Below are 24,309 nucleotides of genomic sequence, written 5' to 3'. Positions count from 1 at the left end.
ACAGGAGGTATTAAAAAAAACACGTTCTATAATGTAACTAAACTAGTGTAAATTATGTGATGACTATAGGAATAATAATAGATACAGTTATAGTTCGAATCATAATAGTGATAGGGTCATAACAGTCACAAATCATGATAAATTTCAAAAAAGAATAAGTGCTCGTCTACCTGTATATAGTCAATTTGCGACAGAGCCGTGAAAACTGAAAATTAATTCAAAACATAACAACTTGGTCGCAGCGCTATCATTACTGCATTTACTGCTTACGCCATCTATGTAGCAAATGTTAACTATTTTTTTTCTTGTAAGGAGTGGAAATTAGATGCGCGTGTCTTGTATGTGAGGTATTAAAATAAATTTTTGTATCAGTAGTTATGTATTTATCATAGTAGGTAGGTAGCTTATTATAATTTTCTGCGATCCTTTCGCAATAACTGTCTGTAATTTATAAAATAGTTGTAACTTATTAAGAAGGACTCAAATAACCAATTTTTCAAAGAATCAGTAAACCATTTTTAATAATAAGTCAGTCAATAACATAAAATTTGTTTTAAATAGTTTGTATAAAAACAGACATTTACAAGGAATCGTTTTGTATTTTAGTTCCAAAAGCATAACTAGATGGCGTTGATCATTGGCGCCGAGTTTCTGAATCGCGCTATGGTTTCGTTACATCGGTTTGGTGACTACGCGAAAAATGAATGTTTACGTCAACCGATTTTGATGAAATTTTCACTTATTTTTTGAACTTCTATCTTGAACTTCGTGTTCAACGATAGATGAGAATTTACTTAACCGTAGTCGTGGATCAGCTACACGACATTAGAATGGAATACATTAGCTCAATTTACGTGAGCCGTGGGAGTCTAAACGGATGGATGGCGTTGGAGTTGAGCGCTAGATTTCGCATTGTAGACTAGTAATAGTTATCAGAACACAACTGTTCGAAAATAATTTATTTAAATAAGGCGCTACGTACAAGTCTTTTTACATTACTACGAATCACATAGCTTACGTTTTTGGAACATTTTCATTAAGTTAATTTGTCTGCATGCATGTTAATTATAATTAGGTATTTATATCAGGGGTGGCCCACTAGAATATGATACGTGAAAAAAATATTTTTACTCACTTTTATTATTCGAATATATCGATTTAATATCCGAATATCGAGCTCGTGGCTAAGTTATAACCGCATAAGTGAAACGCTCACAGGTTAAGCTATGCTTGACGCGGGTCCCGGCTGTTATTCCTACATCTTTGACAGTCGTTACAGTTAGTCAGAAGCTTGAAAAGTCTGACAACCAGTCTAACCAAGGGGTATCGTGTTGCCCAGGTAACTGGGTTGAGGAGGTCAGAAAGGCAGTCGCTCCTTGTAAAACACTGGTACTTAGCTGAAACCGGTTAGACTGGTAGCCGACCCCAACATAGTTGGGAAAAGGCTAGGCCGGCCAATGATGATTTTATTATTCGGAATGACACTTAGATACTTATTAAAATTAATCGATACGTTTTTTCGATTTCTTTAAGTTTTTTGTGTTCATACGACTAATACAGGCAGTCGAACTTTTTTTACAGCTACAGCACTACTTACTATGACTCTCATAAGCCCTTCTAGATGACGAACTAACAAGACTTTTGCCAAGTACAAGCTTACCACATCCTCCACTGACTCCAATCGACCCGCCCCCTCTTCATCGACCGCCCTTAATTATCATTAAATAAATAAACACACTGTATAACTTAAATGCATTTAATTAAAGTTTTAAATACGACAACGCTCCTTATTCAATTCTTAAAAAAAACAATAACTTGAACTTAAAAGATTGTTTAAACCCTTAAAACAAACGTATAACAGTAATTTAACTGTTAACAACATTTCTAAGTACATTTAATAATATTTTTAGAAAGTATTCGCTACGATAGCAATGTTTGTCCAAGTAATAACTACCTACGACAAAAGTGGTTAGTTGGGGTAGTTTATCAGGTACTGAGGTTACTAAGCTATAAGATTTGAGCAGAGAAGTGGGAAAGGCGTCAGTCAAGTATGAGTGTCGGACTGTTGCCGAAGCAAAATTCTGTAGGCCCGTTCTTGAATTTGCCGAAATTTCAGAATCACATTCGTTAGCTCGGACAGAGCACACCACTTCCCTAAGCAGCGTAGAAAGTCAGCAAAACATAGAATCGCATCCAAATTTTATGTCTGGTTGGCAACCAACTGACAAAAAACATAAATCATAATAATCTTGTATGTATTGGGAAATTTAGCAAACAGAAGCAGTAGCACAAGTATAGGCAACATTTTCGATCACCTATCTTTCTATCTATGGAATATAACGGACCAAGGCAGCTCTTTCAGCGTAGTGATATCGTACTTCTGCTCAAAAGGTATCAGTTTAGCCAGCGCGTGTGGTTTGGGCTTCACCTCGGGCTTGATGGACATCACCTTCTTCAACCACTTACACGAGAACAGGCCTTTGGCCGGCTTGTTCCCGGATTCGTTGTTCACAATGGAGTTGTATATGTAATCGATGGGGATCACCGTCACTATGTACGAGTATACTTGATCATTCTCCGCTTTAAGGATCTCCATTTTCTCGAAAATCGTGGCCCATGTTATCTCTAAGTCGAGCACTTGGACGTTAACTAGTACCTGGAACAATTTTATTGCGGTAATTATTTTTCAGCTTTCTAGATTTATAATTTTAAGTCATTTTGCAGGTCGTATTACTAAATTATTAACGCTATTTCTTAGATATGTAGCCTTCGGGTTTTCGATTTCAAAATACGGGCGTTAGTTATTTAAATGATTGAGAATTGTGCTACCTATTTGGAAAGGTCCATTTGAGGATGAGAATTTCATATACATAGTTAGATAAATCGCAATGCAACATAATCCTACTAACGCTATAAGCGCGAAAGTTCATAACTATACATGGATGGTGCTCCTTCACGGAAAATGATACCTTTTATCCTGATGTTATAATCCCAAAGAATCATTTTAAGAATCATTTTCGACTTTAAGCGGGCAGAGCTGCTGGCAAGAGCAAGTTATTTATAAACACCTACCTATTCCCTAACAAATCGTAAGGTGCAGATCAAAATATGATGTACGGGTTTGATGAATCCTTACTTCCGAAGTATCATTGATGGTAAAGCTCCTGAAGTACCGCGAGAACATGCTGTTGACATCGACCTCGTCCTTGAGGTGCACCACCACGGTGTAGCCCCTGTTGCTGTACCGCTGCACTAGCTTGTCCACAAAGTCCATGTCGTAGATTTGACCGTCTCTTAGTATAGCCAACCGGCTTGTGACGGGCATGTGACTTTCTATGCTGTTGAGTAAAGGGCGGTTCAAGAGAATTGAATGTTTGTATAATTGTTTTCTATGTATAGATATATTTGGAATAATTCTTCCGAATTCGAATGCTTTCTGGACGGATAGCTGGGTGGATGAGGTCACCACTTCAAACCTATGATCCACGAATAAATTAATACGAGAGTCGTATTAAAAAAAGGTCTAAAGTAATTTAAAACTCCTTGTTCTTTTTCGAAACTTTAAGTTCAACATAACTCTCTCATATATAGGAATGTTTTCGGATATATTACCGCACGCACCTGCTAGAGCTGATGAATATAGCTCGCCCCCGTTTCCGGAGCGCGTACAGTATGGAGTACATCGACCGCCTCACGGAGAACTTCTGTGCGGCGGTGCACTCGTCCACCACGATGACTGGTGGCGCGCCGATCACGGCGGCCGCGAAGTGCAGCCGCGCACGGTCGTGTGGGAGAATTTCCTCAATGTATTTGTTCGCTTTATTCATAAGTTCTGAAATGCACACGTTACACGTAGGAGGAGCTTATAAGATATGAGGTCTGTTTGGTAGTTTTGCCATACTAAATAGATCCTTTTTGCTAAAAACAAGTAACCGTCACCATCACCCTAACCTTTTCCCAAAATGTTGAGGTCGGCTTCCAATTTAATCGGATGCAGTTAAGTATGTATAAATAACAGCCCTGTGGCCGTGACCAACAATTTAACGTGCACCTCGAGACAAGGAGGAACACGTTATGGCATAGATGGTTATCCATCCACGGACTTACCGTATTAAGTGTAGTTTAACCTATGATCGATCAACTTGTACAGTCGGGTAATGTTGCAGTCTGGCTATACAAATTTTTACTTCATTCATTTTGATTATTAAACCTATAAAGCTAAGTAAGAAAACGTAACGTATTATGTACTAACAACATTATAAGCTATTCTTAAAGCTATAATATTTAAGACGTTTGTTAACCTAAGGCATCGATATGCATCTTGACTTCTTTCTTGATCGCATGTCGGGGCACGCCGCGGAGTGCGGCGATCAGCTCCAGCGCGTCCCTCACCCGCATCCAGGACGGCAGCGACGACTGCTCGCTCGACAGCGATACTTGTTGACTGTACTGCATGTCATTTATGGACAGTCAATAAAAAATAACAATATTTTTGTAAGGTACAGAAATTTCTTTACCCCTTTTAGGATCTGCTTTGTGCTATACCTAGAAAGTATCTATGTACTTATTTCAATTGGAATCCACTTGCAGAATTTAATCGAAAATCTAAAGATTTTTTAAGAATATGTACAGAATTTGGGAATTTAAGACCGATGTAATGAGATCCGGTATTTTACTACACAATTACTACACTACGATTCGTGCCTGTTGTTTACTGTTTTGTAAGATGGCAAAAATAACCCAAAAGAGGGTAAGTTATCATGTATTGTAAGTTATAATATTTTAGCCGAGATGAAGGGTGATGTTACAAAATAATAATAGTTATTTTGGTCGTTTCATTGTTCATCTGTGCATTGTGCTATTAGCGCCGAGCGCCCTTATTCAATGTCGCCCCTTGTGCGTTGATATTTTAGTTCCGCTTTGTATCAATAGATGTCACTGTGCATTGAGAGCCGTTTTCTGAATGGCGGTGTTAAGATTTTCCGCGTCTAAACGACTACCCGAGGCGCGCGTAGTGAAGTCATACTTACCTGGCGTAGGAGAAACCGTGATCATGAAGGCGGTTCTCCCAGGGCGAGGCCTTCCCATTGCACTGCGGGCGGGTTGACCCTTGCGATTATCCCTAATGTGGATAACTCGGACGCGTAATTTTTGGTAGTGAGGGACTGCGTTCGCGCTGTCCCTCTCAGAATACACATGTAATACTTAAAGCTAAAGCTTGATATACACTTAGTTCAAGAGTACACGTGCAAATAATTACTTTCAGGCATTACGGGTCGACTTAGAAAAAAAAAATTGATAATAGTGATCGAAATCGTGGCAGTCTGTAAGAAAGTGCTCTATAAAAGTCTAATTGACGTACTTTGTGTGGCTGGGATTTAAGCATGAACTTAGACATGCAGCAGACGTTTCCATAGCTAGGCGCCCTATACCCCGCCAGCATCTCGCACAGCTCCGGCCGCCCGTGGCGCTTCAGCCCCGATAAGGCGACGGCTTCGCCCTTCCCGATGCCAAGAAACACGTTATGTATCACGAACTCACCGCCGAGCCTCAGCGTTAGGTCGGCGGCTAACAGATACTCGCCAAATGTGTCCACTGTTTCAGCTGAAACCATTATAATTTATACTAACTGTACCTAGCTGTTTCATATAAACTTATTTTTATAAGTATTAAAGTCTAAAAAAAAACTGGATGTCAGTTATAGCTGCAAAAACTTTTATAACCTTTTCTAATTATGTCAGCTAATACTAGCATATGCGTCTATATCCAAGGTGTCAACATGTAAGGTGCCAACAGGTATGATTTCATCGAAATCGGTCACATACAAGCATACATTGATAGTGTAAGAGATGTATTTATCATAAATACAAACACACTTACAAACTTTCGCATTAATAATATTAGTGTGATCATTAGGAGGCTACTTAAGTGTTTATAAATAATTTAAAAATGTACCTCGCTTTTTCAGGTGCCTTATCTTATCAAGCACGTCGCACATTTCTCTTTCAACTCCCGGCCTCATTCTGCTGCATTTCGGTCTGTCCCTATTAGCCAGGCGAGAGGTCACTTTATGCCATACGCGGTGGAATATTCTGTACTCGACCAGCATAAGCAGCACCGTGAACAAGAAAGCCGTGGTGAACATCGCTATCACTTCCATCAGAACACCGGGGTTGCGGGTGAAGTAGCTCTTGCGTCGGAAGCACTCTTGTAAAACTCCACATTTCTCTGTGAAGAATTGTTTATGAGAGATTAGATTTTTAGATTAAGCTAAAAAAAACCCCAATGGTCATATGAAGTCACAATCAAAAGCAAAATCAAAGTTGTTTTTATTTCTAGTAGGTCGAAACTACTACTGGCTCTAAGTGTTCGGTTGAAAAATGCCGAAGAAAATAAATAAACTTGGTTTTACTCGTAATAAGGAAAGAATAAAAAAAATGGATTTGTAATATTAGCTAGCTCCTTTTTTCTTCTTAAATTCTAGGCGACCTTATATCTTCATGTGCTGCGTTACCGGAGGATATAAATTAATTCTACTATCATCTGAGTATACTTACGACAGCACTTGTGAAACGTATTCAGAGAGCAGAGATTCTTCGACTCAATTATAATACATTCACTATTGTACAGAAATATCTGTTTGATTTTAACGTAAGCGTACGCCATGTTGAACTGTGGAGACAGGCTCATGAAATCCAGCGCATAGTTTAATGCATCGCCGTAGAATATCTTCGCTATTATGGTTGTTTCACCTGGAGAAGACAAAATAAATAATGATTTAATGTCCCTGCTCGTATTACGACCTTACCCAGAAAATAAAACATGGCTTCCATCGGAGGTCCGATTAATCGGACGATAAAGATACCAACCTTTTACCCAGGACCCAAGTTCACTAGCCTATGACTAAGCTGACACAATTTTTAAATGATTAACTTACCAAAAACAAGATTGACGATGACAAAAGTCATAGTATTGAGCGCCATGCGAGGTCCCAAACTGAACAAATATGCTTGCGGCACGCACCCTATGCCATATGCCAACAGCATGAAGGGGACTATCACTGGAAAGATAGAAAAGCATAATATACCTATATAAGAATGAGCTGCGAATCCTGCAGATTAAATTTTGCTTAAAGCCTGGTTTTAAACTACCTACTTTTAAGTTCGGTTGCGGTAACGTTAACCCTAAAAGCGTTTTCTGTTGGTTCACCTTTTAATTTACTTATGGTGTTACATAAAATAAAAGCCATACCACACCACCATAATATACTCACTGAGATCAACAGCCTGGAAATGCGTCATCGGCATAGTGAGGAAGACGATGGTGATGATGATGAAGCTCATGACGGCGACCAGCATCCAGTACAAGATCAAGTCGCAGAGGTACAGCGTGATCCAGTAGCGGAACGGAGAGTAGTTCATAGCGTGTTTCTGGTGATAAAAGTTAAAAATCATGGAACACTATGTTAGATGACTGATGTTTCCACTTTACTTGAAACAAATCAATAGGTGCCATATTATAATAATACATGCCGAAAATCTTTCGATGATGTGCTTTTTGCTGGCTTCCACCACGTCTAAAAGTAGTATTATTCAAGGTTCAAGGGATATCTTATTTTCCTCTAAGGTATTATGTAACATTAACGTTGTTGTTCTCACCTGCACGTGTCTTATAAGTCCATGTTCTTTCGAAGGCAGCAGCGTGATGTGTGAGATCGTTAGGATCAACAGAAACTGGATGAATAACGGCGGCGTGGCCACGTCTTTCATCCACTGAAAACATAAAATTGATTATTTTGTTTCTTTTAACCTTGTGAAACGCAATGGGCTGGTGATGATGGTTTGTTTGGGTTTTAGTGAATAAAGAACTTCGCTTTCGGGGTCTTTTTTCTTCTATTTGCATATGTTTATACAAGGAATGTATTATAATTTTGAGTTTACTCCATTCAAGCTGCATGATGAAGTGGGCAAATATTTCGTGACGATGACGTTCATCCACATTTATTGCTTCAAGTCGTAGATTTTTTTTAATATCTTATACTACTTGTCTCCGATTAAACCGTTTTAACAAAAAGAATATTAGAAAAAGCTCATAAGGAATCTTGTTTACAGGGGACAGGTCCAAGGCGAGCGGGTCATCGTCCACCTTGATGGTGGCGTCGAGGAAGCCGGTGTAGTGCCGCAGCAGCGCCATGTACACGCGAGCCAGCGACCGCGCCGCCGCGCCGTGGTCGTGGTGCAAGGGACTGTAAAGGGCCTGTACCTGGTAGCACACGGCATTGAAAAACGAATAAATTAAACAATACTTTACTAATAATTATAACGATACATAAGTGATACTTTGATCTCAGATTAAGCTATGCATGATAATGATACTGTAGGTCCGTGGTTGGATGACCATCTTAGTCAAAGCGAGTCCCTCCGTATTTCTGACTGCACGCTACCCAACTGTTATTAACACACATTTGACAGACATTACGGGTAGTCAAGAAACTAGAAGTCTGATAACCAATTTTATAAGGGGTGCCCAAGTAGCTGGGTTGCGGAAGTCAGATAGGCAATGACTTCTTGTAAAACACTAGCCAACACACAAACAACAAGAATGTTAGGGAAAGGCTAGGATTATGATGACGTATCTAACTGTTGTTCTTATAACCTATTTTCATATCTATTGAAGATGATAAAAGTGAAATAACACTAACTTTCGCAATAAGAGGATATTATGTTTCTTCCTGTATTTTTAAGAACTCTGTTGTTTTCTAGCAATAGGCTTTTTGGACAGTGTTTGAAATAGCTATAAATCTTTATTTTTCATATTATGATGTAATCTATTAGGTACTTGTTAAGGTTGTAATATCGAGGAGTTACTTACCGTGACCAATCCTTTAGCGTCAGTGGCCACGTCCATGCCATACGCATATAGGTAAACGTAGAGCTGGGGCGAGTCTATTGCACGAGTCACCAAGTATTCCGTTAGACTCTGTGGAGGAGGTAATATCTTTATACTAACTATCGTGAGAATTATTCATTATTAAATGACGCAACAGTGACTCCGCCGCCGCGTCTGCTTATTACTATGAACTCCGATTGGTTTCGAAACTACTCGGGCGATCCCCAAAAATACGTGTGAGGGAATGAAGTACGACGGATTTTTCCTGGAGTTCAATGCGTAACAATCTATTCATTAAATAATTATATTATTACATTTACTTCCTCATCAAAATAGCCAAAAGGTAATAAGTATCTCAATGTTGTTTTTAGATTTCGGTACCTCAGTGTGCGGTAGTGCGGTGTACTCCATGTTTTTCACTTGCCATTCATGGGCTTTGGTCTCAGACATCACGTATCTGAAGAGGGAAATCTATGAGTTTATTCAAAATTCTCAGCGATTAGGTAAGCTCTATGTAGATACCAAACAATCTATTCAATAAGAGTTTATTACCGTATTACTATAAAGTGTCGTGTTTCTAAGGAAAGTATAAAATACGGGTAAGTTTCCGATTGTGATTTGTTTATTGCTATTCATATAAAAACTTACGCTGAAGCGATAGACCTAGCAGCAGAAGAATTATCGGCTCGTAACACCAGGGTCGTTTTTTGTCCCAAGTCTTCAACTGTTAAAGGCTGAAACGTAAAAGACAGTTTTCTGTAAATCTTTATGGAAAGACCTCTTTATCAATTAATTATCATACGGAAATATTAATATTTTTTTTCACCGCGTCAAACGTCGAGTATCTAACTTACTTCGCCGATAAGTATCTTCTTGGAGCCAACGCTTGGATCCATATGAGCTAGCACAGAAGACAGTGATAACCCTAGGAAAACACCAGCGACCATCGCTACTATTAACTGGAAACAGAAAAATACTAGTTTTGTTATAGAGGTTATAATATGTGTCAAACCAACTAGTGCCTAGCTGCAAGCTCCTAAAGCAAGACTATCGCTATTGGGCTTTAAAAGGGCATAGTAAACGAAGAAAACAGATTTGCAATTCGGAGGGACTGAATAGTGTAGGAAAATAGCAAAATGTATTTTCGATGTTTCAGTTTACTGGCTTTACAGCCAGTAAACTGAAACTCTTCTATTTTTACATAAAAAAGCCATTAAAAATGATAATTAAGTAACGCACTAACCGTGATCGCGAAAAACAAACTGTGGTACATATGAAACAAGAAGAACTTCCACATGACTCGTCCTAAGTGCAGGTTACAGGCACGCGTTTGTCTCGTCCAAGTCGGTGGTTCTGAAAATAGATGTCTCATCTAAGATGTTCCTTATATAGGTGCCTACCTTGGAGACAAGCTAAGATTGGAAAAATATAGACTGAGTCAGATAAACACACTATTCCAGTTCTATTCAATTTAAGTCCACTGCAGTTTTCAACATGCGAACGCGGCTTCATACAGAATCCTTGTTTTCTATGGACAAAAGCTGAATAGAGCTGAGTAACTGTGAGTTCTACATTTAAATTAAGTAGATACTTAAGTATGACGCATCAACTTGCTAGAGAAAAAATGAAATTAAAAAAAAAACAATGCTAGGAACTCAAAGTGCGTAAAAAGATGAGCTAGAGTTTGTCCACAAGTATGGAGATCTAGATTCTAGAAGTTTACCCTTCGAGATCTATATCTATGCGGAAAATCAACGATTGGTGATAATGTTTCGCTATTCATTTAAGCCTACATGAATTAATATCATGGTTTACAAACCTGCTATTTCTTTTAACGCTTCTTTCGCTAAAGTGGTTTTGAAGCTATATAAAGGCCCTTTCTTAGTTCTTACTTCGAATATTGCCCTAGAAGTATAGAATGAGTAAAAGTAAAACTGTTGTTCCTGAGTTTTGCATGCACGTAATCCACGCCAAACGTACTTTGCGCGACGTGCAATCAATGAATACTTATAAATTTTGCTGTTTTTGTGCATGTGACTTGTGAAAAACAGCCCCACGACACAACGATCACTTTCCCAAGGAGGACTTTTTTTTCAAATCATTGTACTTTAAGTACAATTTTTAAAATGATTTTTCAATTAACTTTTGCTAAATTAGTAAAAGTTAATTAAATCTCACCTTCGACAAACCTCCTCTGAATCTGGTACGCTTATAGTAAAGGAAGTGAGTCCATATTTATTGGAGTTTTCGGTGAGATCCTTGACTAGGTCTGCCACTACCTCAGTGGGGTTAGCAGGTATCCGCAGTATGAGCAGGGATCCCAGATGCGCGCGGACTGTGGCGCCGGCGCTCTTGGCTCGCTCCAGCAGTTCGTTCGTGGCCTCATCATTACCACCACTTCTGAGGGTCATGCGTACTCGGTATTCACGGCCTTGGGATATAAATAAAACCATATTAGAGAACCCTTCAGGAGTTTTTAACAAGCAGTGAATGTTGTTTTTATCCAAAACTTAATGATATTTGCTAAGTACATTTTCAACCGACTCAAAAGGAGGAAATTTTTAATTTGTTTGTTTTTTTTGTTTGTCCCGTCAGAACTTCGGACTACATGTTTAAATTTTGTTGATTATTTAAAGTCAAGCTGTCATTTCATCAAGTTTGGATCAGTAATTTTTGTTTTGAGTCAGTTGTAGTTCTTGTTCTCAAAAAATAATAATTCATATGTATTTAAAAGCTCATAATGTCAGTACTAAGTTCTAAATGACCCTATACATTACCGTATTTGAAGAACATGTATGCGGGGGTTCCTCCGAAGACTAGTATTTTTCGGTCAAACACAAACACACGATCCGCGTACTCAAGCTGTATGCTCGAATAGTACAGCGCCACTATGGTTATATACTTCTTGTATTGCTGCAAACAAATGTATTTAAGTTATTAAGCTCAGTAACTTATTGGAAAGCAAAGACTCATGTACAATAACTGTATTTACCATTATTTTATCTTTAATGACCGCCACGTAAGCTGGTGGATCAGTGAAATTTGGTATGACCACAACCTGAAAAGCACATTTACATATAATTAGTTTACTAATCCAACGCTCTTACTGTAATTAGATTTCCATTTAAGAGCAAGATATTACCATTGTGGAATCGAGATGCTTCTGTTCCACAATAGCTAATACATTCAAACTTTAATTATTATTTTTTGTTTTTTTACTCTCCTCCCTCATTAAGGAACTTAATCTTTGTGTTACGGCGTTTTCACAAACATTCAAGTCACATACACTCATCTTACAAAAGTCCTTGAAGCCAGGGTCCTGGTACTTACTCTTGGTTCCAACAGCATAGCTATGGCCCAACACAGCTGCGCTCTGTAGTAAATGTCTAAGTTGCGCACTCGTTCATGACGCACGCTCTCCAAGTCGCACTCCTTCAACAAACGCTTGGATCTGATGTGGCCGTACTCGAAGATGTCCATCTTCCTCATGTGCCATAAGCATATCTGGCGAATTAGAACTATTCAGTATAAGTTCAGTAGCAGTAAAAATAATGGTAGAATTATTCTGTTCAAGAGGGTCCACGTTTGTCCTTAACAGATACTTGCAAACTACGTCACTAACGAGGACGATACCTTCATTATTGATAGGTAACAAAACAACCAATAAAGTAATAAACAAAGCAAGTATTTCAAAATGAAACTTCGGAAGAAAACTACTTTTACGGATTTTATCGCGGTTTAATTTTAGATTTTAGTTCCCGACGTTTCGAAACCTTTGCAGGTATCATGGTCACGGGCAGAACACATAGCTGACGTCAAACACCGCCGCTCAACGAAGTCTGCAGTCGCCGAACATGCTGAAGGTTCCAGCCATTATATTAGATTTGACCAACCACAGATCCTCGCTAAAGAATCCAAATTCCTACCTAGGATGTTTCGCGAGGCTATTGAGATTAAAAAACACCCTAATTTCAATAGAGAAGATGGCTGGAAGATATCACCTACTTGGGATCCAATAATAAATAAACTCAAGGCCAAACCCAAGAGCAGCGCTGCAAGACATCAAGACACAGTGAGCTCATACTGCGTAGGTCGGACCACAAATAATTAATTAAAATATGAAGGTAGAACGAGCAACATCTTCTGTCAAGACGAACACCATCTCAGTCTGCCCGTGACCATGATACCTGCAAAGGTTTCGAAACGTCGGGAACTAAAATCTAAAATTAAACCGCGATAAAATCCGTAAAAGTAGTTTCATTTCAATTCGGAAGAAAAACCTTTTTGGACACTAAAGCTTCATAGTAAATCACTCATCCTGCATATTTGTGGTCTTTATTTCGTCTTATTGAATAATACTTAATACTTAACCTCAGTGTACAGGATGAGGTGTTCGTGCACCGTGAGGTCGTCGATGAGGGTCTCGGAGCGGTGGCAGTAGCCCATCATGTGCGAGGCCGTCATCACCGTGTTGCCGATCTCCAAGTTCTCGCCCAACACGTTGATGGTGCCTGAGTCGGCTAGAGCCAAACCTGCACAAAAGTGTCTTAGAATACAATATAATAAATTTATTTGTTCAGACATAGTTAACATAATGTATATAAAAGCTCTTAATAAAAAAAAGTCTCACTATGTTTCGAATCAATTCTTAAAAATCATTATTTTAGGAATATCTCAATATATGTATTTTTTGTTTGGAGGAGCTCGTGGCTAAGCTATAACCGCATAAGTGATTCGATCGCAGGTTAAGCTATGCTTGACGCGTTTGGTCCGTAGATGGGTGACCATCTTTGTCATAACGAGTTCCTCCGTGTTTCGGAAGGCACGTTAAATTGTGGGTCCCGGCTGTTATTCCTACATCTTTGACAGTCGTTACAGGTAGTCAGAAGCTTGAAAAAGTCTGACAGCCAGTCTAACCAAGGGGTATCGTGTTGCCCAGGTAACTGGGTTAAGGAAGTCAGATAGGCAGTCGCTCCTTGTAAAACACTGGTACTTAGCTGAAACTGGTTGGACTGGTAGCCGACCCGAACATAGTTGGGAAAAGGCTAGGCCAATGAATGATGTATTTTTTGTTTGATGATTGGATGTTTTAAATCTTTTTTGCTAAATTATGTTATTGTGCTAGCTATAACTATTACCCTTTTTTTTTAAGTAAATGTTTTCAGTTACTTGACGATTCTTTTCGGATGGAATGACATTTACCAATCGTTAACTACAGTCAATAATAAAACGTCTCGAATTCGGGTTAAAAGTACGTACTATTTTGAAGTAATGCGAGGAGATATGATAAAATTACGATAATAACTTATGTTGTGATAACCTGTAAGTAAATCGTCAATAGTGTTCATAAGCTGTTCTTGAATCCTCTCAACAAAGAACATTGTGAACTCTCCCCGATAAATGTCAAAAGTAAGCTGGCTTAGCACTGGGACATTCATAATGCTCTGCAAAATAAATATAACTCTTTAAACATAGTATATTCACATTACGATACAAACGTGTTATAAAATTATTAATATTTAAAAAAGGCCTACTCAATATCCCACCCAATAGTATAGCCTCATAATGAGTTACCTTTTACAAATAGTTTGCGGATGGATTTTTGGAAAAGAGATGCCGCTTTAAGTAGTGTATTATGCCGTCAAGCTTCCACAACCATAACATTATATCATTAAGACGTGGTAGTAGACTCTCTGGTCTCTTGACTAGTATTTTGTCAACAATTTCATTATTACAAGTGATACTAACTTTAGACACATCTCGGAAGCTGATTGCTTTCGCCACAAACTCATCGACTTCTTGGAGCTTGCCTCGCTCACTACCTGACGGAGGCTCAATCACACGTAGTTTGTGGACATCCTGTAATACAAATATTATAAAATCTTAAAGAAACACCATCCTTAAAAATGACATCGTACGAAATTTGGAAATATGGTACGAAAGATGGAATCACAATGCAGACCTTTAGGCAAATAATATTACTACAATCGTTCAAGTCAATGTCGGCACACAAATGCCAAGTCTAAGGCTAAAAAGCTATAGAAAACAAAACTTCCATTACTTGGAGCATTTTCTTCTGACTATAAAGATTATAAAAATACAAGTTGTCCTGAAAACTACTACAAAGGTGTTAATTTAAACTGTTATAAACAATGACGATTTCACTACAAAGACTTCCTTCCTATAAACAATTAGTTACCTCTTCCTTCTTGAAGATGATCGACTTCCACGAGACCTGTCCACCGATGGCTCGCTGCTGCCCGATGACCCGCTGCAGAAGCATCAGCAAACCGAAGTAGAACATGACCATTAAGCTCCACGACCCTAGCATGTATAGGACAATGAAGAAGCTGCCATCTGAAGCCTTTCCTGTAGATGTTGATGAATAGATGGAGATTAGAGAACCCTGTGTTTGAGTACGAACAAAGACTTTTGTGTGCAAATTTAAGTTTATATGGGAAAGAAATGGACATGGAAATGCTGAGATAGATAGAGAAGTAGAAGGGGTTTACATTTAAATTGTGTTAAACTGCTGCCAGCAACTTAAAATGGAAAGTTATTTTTTAATGCAATTTTAGCATAGTTAATTTGTGTTTCATAGTTAGAAATCAGCATCGCGGTCAAAATAATAAATTTTGTATAGAAAAGCAATAATAATTTCAATTTTTGTGTTTCGAATCATCGGGAATAATAAAGTTCGGACACTTACGTCCAGTTTGCAAAAGTGCGAACTCGTTGAAAGCATTCACGAGCCCCAATGGCGGCAGTATGAGATGCAGGACGAAGGTCAGAGCAGCTTGCTTTACGTCATACTGGTGATGTACCAGCAACTCAGCCAAGTACGACTGGAGAAGTGTGAATAGTGTCGTCCAAATGCAAGCGATTATTGCTGTAAACGATAAGGTTTCGATAAAGTTAAAGATACGTTTCGATTTCAACAAATTCAGTGTAATAGGCATCGTTTTGGCATTTCCTGATACACATTTACTATAGCATAATATATCCATACGACTGACCGTCCTAAGCCAGAAATTCAGTTCGACTCGCGACCCCGCCGACGCGATAGCTCAAGATTAAGGACTCCGGTTGGTTCCAAAACTACCCCGATTAATACGTGTGAGTAAACCGTTTTAGCATTTAATAAAGATTCTAAATGTCCCACAACAATAATCTCCTCGTGTAGATACTTGTATGCAGAAAACAAACAAGCCATGAATTTATTACAGTACCCTGTGTAACACACCACACACACACAACAGTGTAACCAGCCCACAAACATAGCGAAAGTCTGACTGATTGACTGTTACACTAGTAGTTACCTTTACTATGAAACATGCCCATCATGAGAGCTAGCATGATCATGATGGAGATGTAGGCGAGCATGACGAGGAGCCCCGCCAGCAGGTGGATCCAACGGAAGATGAGGATGAGTGTAATGGCGCCGAGCAGGCAGATGGGCAGGGCGGTGAGGTACGCGTACACCAGCCAGCCCATGTACATGGCGGAGAAACCCACGTTCCTGAGGCGGAGGGCGCGCTAAAACAATGGGGATAAAAGAAAAAATCTAATAAGTCCCTCAGTGACACAAATTTTACAAGCATTTTTTTCTTTTTCCAGTAAAACTAAAATTGACAAAGATGATTGAGAGAGATTAATTGAATAAAGATTTTTGTTTAGAAGAGGGCCCTTGTAACGAAACGATATCGTAAAATTTGTTCTCAATCGTGACGTCACGCGTAAGTTTAATTCATTTTAATTTGGTAAATTATGTTTCGGACAAATTAAAAAATTGTTATCCATTACTTATACAATAAACTACAAGAACGACATAAGAAAATATATTTCATTGTCCCTATTGTTACAGAGCTATTGTAATGTGAAGACGTAAATGGTAATTTTGGAGTTTATTTGATCAAAAATAGATTAAAAATGGGACTAGCCCGCCTCACATGCCCGTCATTGCAACTCCTGTAAGCCAGGATCTATAATGATACCAACGAAAACCACCGAAACACTTAAGTTCGGTGTGTCCCAGGGGGAAAAATTAACTGCTTTGGAACCCGCAACGAAATTAATCAGAAATAGTAAAAAGGAGGAGTAAGAAAAAATGTTCCACTTCCCTCCATAGCAAGCGGGAGACAAAGGAAGAAATAGCTAGTTTTAGCAAAGAAAAGAGATTGACAACTGAGTTAGGCTCAGTTATCAGGCACCACGGATATAAATTTACAGTTTAATGGGTCCTATAATTTAGGAGCTGTTATTTTGATTCCAATAATAGGTATGGCAGAAACGTCTGAAAGCACGGAAATTTGCTCTGGTTGCAACAAGGTCCTCATAGTAAACAACACCGGATGTCGGCTGCAAACTATCTAATAAGATATTACGTTCGTCCTGCCATAGACCACACTCCCACAGAATATGATGTGCAGTTTGCTCATATTCACTGTTTGCCGTTGAACACTGACATAATAAACTTATAAACTGACAGAAGTATTTTATTCTTAGGTTAGCTTACATAGATACTTATGGCTAGTCCGTACCTAAGCACCAACGTCCCAATAAAGACATGTAGTAATTTTATTCTAAATCTCATTATTCTTTTGTTTAAAGAGCTCAAATATTTCACCCAAAACATTCCTTAACCTACATAATGCACTAATTTGAATGTCAAATTCGCTTTGTTAAAACCAAGACAATACAACATCAAAGCTATTCATTGTAAATTGATGAAGTTGTAAAAATGTTATTAGACATTGTGCTTGAAGTATTTTTTTACATTATTATTATGTTCAAATTACTTTTGTTCTCGTTTACTGCCTTTTTAAATAATACTCATAGGCTTGTCAAAACCATCAATGGTATGTTTAGGGTAGATATGCTGTGTAACATTAAAAGAAGGTGTTTTCTTCAATACCTTGAACATAGTAACAGTTTCGGTGACGACCAGGGCCTCTGTTTCCAGGACCGGTGGCATGAGAGCGAGGGTGAAGCACAACAGGATGCCGGAGAGCGCCTTCCTCACGCGGCTTTCCTGCATCAGCGGGGACACCGGCATGGAGACGAGGTTTACCTGAAATTAATAGTCGTTTTATTCGTGGTATCTGGTAACTGCGCCTAGCTAGCTATTTTTTTTCTCCCATTTCATGTTAAGAATTTTTCAATTCCAGGGTGCAGTATTCAGTTTAGAATATTGGGATAAATATTGTGTTAAAGGACGTATCATTCTATACATACGCGTTTCTTGTTTCTACCGATTAGATATAATATAGTTGCTTAACTGTCTATTTTATCTACTCGTGCTACGTTTTATGTACTCCTGAAGGTATAAAATCAACGAATTTAATAGTTAAAACTCTTCTGGCATGGATCATTTTGCAGGGCTCCAGCAGAATACCAGCGTCAGGTGTTCTACCTGACTCATGCTGAGCTGGAGTTCCATTCGGTGCAAACTTAAGACACACTGAACTGCGCCCTATTTTTTTTATTTTTTTTCCCCTTTTCTTTGTGTTCCTTCTACCGTACTACCAACTAATATGTAATTTTATAAAACCCTTTATTTTAGTTTTTAATGTTGCGGCAATTTGTATTGTGTACCCACTTATTTTTTATTTGTCAATTTCTTTGTGTCTGTTATTGTTTGTACTGAATAAATGCTTTATCTATCTATCTAAACAGGTATAAAGCTTTGTGAGTCTTGTCTAGAAGAACATCAACGGTTTAAGAAAGTAGCGCATGATTAATGCGCCTACTAAAAAAGTAAGAGCAAAAATTCACTTTTGTGCTTTATTGCTCACTGCAATCTGTTGGAATATAACCTTTAAATAAAACATTATACTTTAATGTTGTTAATAGCCAATTGCGTTGCTTTTAATATTTCATATTTTCTACGCATCACTTACATTATATTTCTAGTTAAGTTTTTAATTACATAGTGGATTCGTGTATCGTGCCCTTGTCCTTTTATGTCAAAATAGGTACATTTTTAGCAATTTTGTTTACAATTAATCTTTAGTATTTGGTTCAGTAATGTGTGATTTTTGACGTGTAAAAGTAGTAAAATCTTATAATAATATTATTTATATAGGTATTGATTTGATTTAAGTAATAAGAATACATAATTATATCGTTAACCTGTCTGGACTATTTAGGAATGCAGTCTGATAAGACTGTAATTAAAAACAGATAATAATATATCGCAAAATATTATTAATAAAAAAAACTATAGGTAACAGTAGTTACGTTGCTTACTTGTTAACAAATTGTTAAATTCGCCTTTTATATCACAGCCGAAATAGCTCAGTTGGGAGAGCGTTAGACTGAAGATCTAAAGGTCCCCGGTTCAATCCCGGGTTTCGGCAGATCCTCTTTTTGCTTTTGTTTCTAGCACCGCATGAGATTTCTTTATGCTTGCTTCATTTATTTCATTGTAATTTTATTTTATACCTTTATCATCATTGGTTTCTCTTATTTTTTTTGGCAAAAACATTTATCTATATCTTTACGCTTAGTCTATATGCTAACTTATATGACCTTACTAAAGTATAATGAGATGCATAATTAAAATTCTCTTTGTGTAGTTGTATGTGAATATTTGGGCGCACGTCGCCATCGCTATCAGTCATGGATCTAACACCTGTGCTTATCACGTGACAGATATCGCAGACGTGCTGGAGCGCGCCATTGTCGATTAACAAATGAGTTCGCAGACTACTGCAAATGTCACATAACGTATAGGTAGGAACTATTTGTACTAAGTTATTAAAAATAGTTAATAATTCGGTTAGAAATAGTTCAATTTGATTTATTTTCTCGGACTTATTTGCTGTGTACTTACTTACTTACTTTTCTTACATAATTCTGCATATTATAATACGTATGTATTTGTTAAATAATAGAGAAATTTCATATAAAGCGCTTTTGACAGTGGGAAATTATTTAATCTACGAGAAACGACCAGTAGAAAAAATACGTAAGCATCCAATATTTTTTGGATATCTGACTGACAGACTACATATCAGATTAAGAAAATTTAATTGATATATTGTTTCTTTGTTGCCATGCAAATGAACTGCATTCTTAATTAAATTTAAGCTATGGATCCCAAATCGTGTTTCTGTTTCATTTAGCTCATGAATGAGAAAGTAGAGAGTAAAGACCCGTATAATAACAAATATAAAATTTAAATAAACAAATCTTTAAAATGCAGGTCTAAAAATTTAGCTCCATTTACATACATTCTGAATAGGTACTGTCTAGGAAATAAAATGCTATTATAATTACCGTTATAATACAGAAAATAAAATAATATCCTGTCATCTATAACGTATTGTGATTACCAATTATTACTTTAACCGTTTCAGAATTAAATATTTATACAAAACTCAGAATGTTAACTAAAATATTGATTAAAAAACATTTATATGGTCTTGCTTGATAAAATAAGTGTGTACTTCTTTTTGATTTAGATGACTTTTATTTGCCGTCATCATACACTAAACGTATGGCAAGCAAAATAAAATGTGGATTTACATATATCTCCAAGTTTATAAGTTTCATATTTTCTAGTTTATAATGCAAATATTTCATCGTTAATTCGAGTTAACTTAAAAATGTATTAAATAATTTAAACAAGGAATATCGAATTTCATTAGATGTCCCATTATACTTAATGAAATCAAAACTTAAAAACAACAACAAAACAGACACTACCATATAATCTACTAATTGCAATTTAGTATTATTTTATAATTATTAGTTTTTAATATTATTAATATTTAGTTTAGTGTAGTTAAGATTGTTGCTAAATAAAATAAAACTATTTCCCAAAACCAGTCCATTTTGATCAGTCAAATATGTTTATGTTTACCTCAAAGTTGGGTGGAACAGGGCTGGAATGCTCGATGATGGCTTGACTGATGGCAAGCTGGACGGCCAGGAAACCAGCTCTCAGGTGAGGGTTGGAGACCTCCCGGTTCTCCATACTGGTGACGAAGCGAGCCCGCTCCGTGCTGCGTATGCCCAACTGCCAGATGTTGCCTTCCTGAAGAAAATATCATATTGCCTGTTACAAAAAGGAGAGGGATAGCTTGTACCAGTACTGCACGGATAGCCGAGTGGTCGAGGTCATCACGCCAAACCCACTTTGCGCAACGTGTCGCGAGTTCGATCCCCGCGTAGGACAAGCATTTGTGTGATCCACGAATGCTTGTTCTGAGTCTGTGTGTCCTTGTGCATGTGTATTGTATGTTTGCGAAACACCCCGCGACACAAGGATTAAATTCCTTAGTGCAGGAGTAGTTAAAAAAATAGATGGCTTGACAAGAGAATAGGGAAATACGTGTCATATAGCAACTTTCCACCCGATGTAACATGGAATCCGGAGAACATCCCGAAGGATGTTGGTGCGAGTATACACTGAGGCAAATTGCGATAATTACTCGGTGTTCGAAAGTATCCTACTTTGGACGTTTGTTGCTCTTTCACGCAATAACCACTAATCGGATTTAGTACACAGATAGTTCATTAAGTCCGCCTTATGTAGATACCACAATTGTAGATGAAAGTTTAAATAAAAAAATAAATAGTTTATAACTCGGATTGACAATATCAATTTTTAGCGGGAGGAGGCAAGTGATCGTATCAGTTCGGTCAGCAATAATTTGATGACAATTATAAAGGAGAACTCAATAAGGAAATGAAAAGACACATACATCAATAAAAAATCAACTCCGGCAATACAGAAAAAGTACAGTAACAATTTTGTTATTTTTTTAAGTATTAATTTATTATATCCAACAGTGGGCAGTATAGGGTAGATGACGATTAATTTATAGTTAGTGGAAAACTTGTTCTCCTAACATAATATAACCAAAAAAGTTCAATCACAACTATTTCATATGTAACGCCGAGTTTATTTACAAATATTGATATTATAACAGCTGACCACTAATTACGCGGAATCTTAATAATTGCAATTAATAATTCGCAATCGATAATTTCACCGTGTTATTCATCGCCGAAATAGCTCAGTTGGGAGAGCGTTAGACTGAAGATCTAAAGGTCCCCGGTTCAATCCCGGGTTTCGGCAAGTTCTTTTTTTGGGACATCTTTCTTAATTTATCTTTTAACGATCTCTTTTCAGCTACAGATATTTAGTTGTGTTGGTATAGTAAAAGCCGAAATAGCTCAGTTGGGAGAGCGTTAGACTGAAGATCTAAAGGTCCCCGGTTCAATCCCGGGTTTCGGCAAGTTATCTTTTTTTGGGACATCTTTCTTTCTGTATCTTTTAACGATTTCTCTTCAGCTACAGTTATTTAGTTGTGTTGGTATAGTAAGAGCCGAAATAGCTCAGTTGGGAGAGCGTTAGACTGAAGATCTAAAGGTCCCCGGTTCAATCCCGGGTTTCGGCAAGTTCTTTTTTTGGGACATCTTTCTTAATTTATCTTTTAACGATCTCTTTTCAGCTACAGATATTTAGTTGTGTTGGTATAGTAAAAGCCGAAATAGCTCAGTTGGGAGAGCGTTAGACTGAAGATCTAAAGGTCCCCGGTTCAATCCCGGGTTTCGGCAGGTTATCTTTTTATAAGACATATCTTTGTTTATTTTTAATGGTTTCCTTTCACCTACAAATTGGTCTTTATATTGTCCAAGTAAAAGCCGAAATAGCTCAGTTGGGAGAGCGTTAGCCTGAAGATCTAAAGTTCCCCGGTTCAATCCCGGGTTTCGGCAGGTTATCTTTTTAAAGGGCCAATTCTTTTTAAATAAGTATACAAAATGATAAAGGTTAAGGATAACAATACATTACTTGAACCAGTAATGTATTGTTATGAATACATAAATCACATTTTATTTTTTTCCTATAACTCCGCGCAGTCAAAATCACAAGGGCATTGTATTTTACAAACTGTGTTTGTAAGATGCCATGCCCTGTGTCTGTACTCACGATTGGTTTAAATATTATCCATGTAACCGGGCTCCTAAGCGGTGTACCAAGAGACTGGTTGTACAGCATCTCGTTTAAGTCGTCCTCAGTTTGCGCTTTCATTATATCTGAAATGAAAACTCTCTTTTCTTATTCATATGTTGGAAGAGTGAAGCAATGGTGAAGTGTGTGACGTCAACATGCCTCGAGAAGACGTCCAAAGGACTACAGACAGCCAGAGTCACGCAGACCATGCGCGAGCGATCCAGTGACTGTGGCTTGGCCAGTAGAAGGAGCCGGAAATGTTTTCAGTAAGTGCAAGCCCACAAATCTACACGCGGTGTTCTCAGTGTGAGTTTAAGTCAGCGTTTTAGACGGGGAAACAACAAAAAAAACAGGTAATTATTACGAATAAGAAGTGGCACGTGCCAGCTTGACATCTAATACTGTTTGGCTACTTACCAATGCCTAACAAAGCTGACGCTCGGTCCATAACAGACGAGTACGGCTCAATATTCGGCGCGTATCCTAGTATGTTGTTCGAAGTTAAGGAAGCGAGCAGGTCTGCAGACGCGAGGGGGGGTTCCGGTTCATCCTCCAGAGGGGTCAGGAACACTGGCTTCGCTATGAACACTGCTGTCAGGAACAGGAGGAGGGCGAATCCTGCCTCCACTAGTAGCAAGCCGACTCGTCGTCTGAAACAGGATAAGATTTTTGCCAATACTTAAATGTATGTTATATGTTGGACGGATATCATCCAACATAATAATGTTGGATGGAATAATTTGGAAGTTCTGATTTTTTTAGGATTTCGTTTAGGTTATTGGTAATAATGAGTCATGAGTAATAGTAATGTTGTTATACGCTAGGTATCGTTTACTTAAAGTGCTAAGAAACGATTTCGTTATTTTTGTCATACGTTTGTATGTACAAAATTACGCTATTGTACGTAGTCATTAATTTATTTTGTAATAAATTATGACTTGCATAGATATTTCTTTTCATACTTCATCTTAAAAGAATATTAATCCAGAACGCAGAATTACAGGGTGCTTTACGTCATGTCAGAGGTCTACGGGTGGTTTAAAACTTCGACAACAAGTCGGATTCGGACTCTGTTTTCGTGACATAGATACGGTAGATTCATTTTGTATTATGTTCGATGAAACTTCTACTATTGCTCTGAGGAAATTATAGTATACTTACTGCCTTTGTAAGTAACATTTCCATACGAGAACGCTGATGTGTCTTTGAAATTTAAAAGGATTTTTCAAAGGTTTCTTCCTTATGGGTCCTGGTTTTTGCAGGTTCACAGTCATAACAATTGTATTATTTACAATTTAACGCTTTAAAACAACGTGTCAAACCTTTTGACATTCAAAAAGATAACTGTCATTTGTAAAAAAAGATTTGGATTAAAAGAGGTTTTATTTCCTTAAAATGTAATTAAAAAGTTTTTATATCGGTTTAAAGAGTTTGTGTTTCGATAGTTACAGTTA

The 24,309-nt window shown here is 37.7% G+C and overlaps 1 protein-coding gene and 7 non-coding genes across 8 annotated transcripts; 7 read left to right on the top strand and 1 right to left on the bottom strand.

The window, feature by feature from the left end:
• Positions 1 to 1,775: 1,775 nt before the first annotated feature.
• LOC113496356 (ATP-binding cassette sub-family A member 5-like) lies at positions 1,776 to 24,185 on the bottom strand. Its single transcript, XM_026875540.1, has 32 exons — positions 24,017 to 24,185; positions 23,273 to 23,505; positions 22,832 to 22,938; positions 20,756 to 20,929; positions 17,804 to 17,959; positions 16,209 to 16,425; positions 15,599 to 15,778; positions 15,089 to 15,258; positions 14,638 to 14,748; positions 14,210 to 14,333; positions 13,261 to 13,421; positions 12,220 to 12,393; positions 11,882 to 11,947; positions 11,667 to 11,802; positions 11,068 to 11,320; positions 10,709 to 10,794; positions 10,133 to 10,242; positions 9,744 to 9,848; positions 9,538 to 9,623; positions 9,271 to 9,346; positions 8,872 to 8,979; positions 8,110 to 8,262; positions 7,659 to 7,772; positions 7,274 to 7,430; positions 6,938 to 7,060; positions 6,558 to 6,752; positions 5,956 to 6,228; positions 5,363 to 5,604; positions 4,302 to 4,449; positions 3,622 to 3,832; positions 3,137 to 3,338; positions 1,776 to 2,656 (listed from the first exon to the last, which is right to left on the bottom strand). The coding sequence occupies exons 1-32, from the start codon at positions 24,127 to 24,129 to the stop codon at positions 2,324 to 2,326; spliced, it is 5,097 nt and encodes a 1,698-aa protein (XP_026731341.1). The 5' UTR covers positions 24,130 to 24,185; the 3' UTR covers positions 1,776 to 2,323.
• Positions 5,023 to 5,186, top strand: LOC113497047. Its single transcript, XR_003400866.1, has one exon. It is a non-coding gene; the product is annotated as a U1 spliceosomal RNA (small nuclear RNA).
• On the top strand, positions 19,175 to 19,247 carry Trnaf-gaa. Its single transcript has one exon. It is a non-coding gene; the product is annotated as a tRNA-Phe (tRNA).
• Positions 21,904 to 21,976, top strand: Trnaf-gaa. Its single transcript has one exon. It is a non-coding gene; the product is annotated as a tRNA-Phe (tRNA).
• Trnaf-gaa lies at positions 22,064 to 22,136 on the top strand. Its single transcript has one exon. It is a non-coding gene; the product is annotated as a tRNA-Phe (tRNA).
• Trnaf-gaa lies at positions 22,226 to 22,298 on the top strand. Its single transcript has one exon. It is a non-coding gene; the product is annotated as a tRNA-Phe (tRNA).
• On the top strand, positions 22,386 to 22,458 carry Trnaf-gaa. Its single transcript has one exon. It is a non-coding gene; the product is annotated as a tRNA-Phe (tRNA).
• Trnaf-gaa lies at positions 22,545 to 22,617 on the top strand. Its single transcript has one exon. It is a non-coding gene; the product is annotated as a tRNA-Phe (tRNA).
• Positions 24,186 to 24,309: the final 124 nt, after the last annotated feature.

The sequence above is a fragment of the Trichoplusia ni genome, chromosome 8, assembly GCF_003590095.1.
Source record: "Trichoplusia ni isolate ovarian cell line Hi5 chromosome 8, tn1, whole genome shotgun sequence".
NCBI lineage: Eukaryota > Metazoa > Arthropoda > Insecta > Lepidoptera > Noctuidae > Trichoplusia > Trichoplusia ni.
Note: the sequence above shows the minus strand (reverse complement) of the source record. Positions and strands in the feature narration are given on the sequence as shown.

Bases quoted from the DNA above. Each gene is read 5' to 3' on its own strand.
- LOC113496356 (XM_026875540.1), bottom strand. From the start codon at position 24,129: ATGACTGTGAACCTGCAAAAACCAGGACCCATAAGGAAGAAACCTTTG. The intron at 13,422-14,209 runs GTTATCACAACA...ACTTTTGTGCAG, and splicing joins TATTGACGATTTACTTACAG to GTTTGGCTCTAGCCGACTCA. The intron at 6,753-6,937 runs GTAAGTTAATCA...TGTCTTCTCCAG, and splicing joins CATCGTCAATCTTGTTTTTG to GTGAAACAACCATAATAGCG.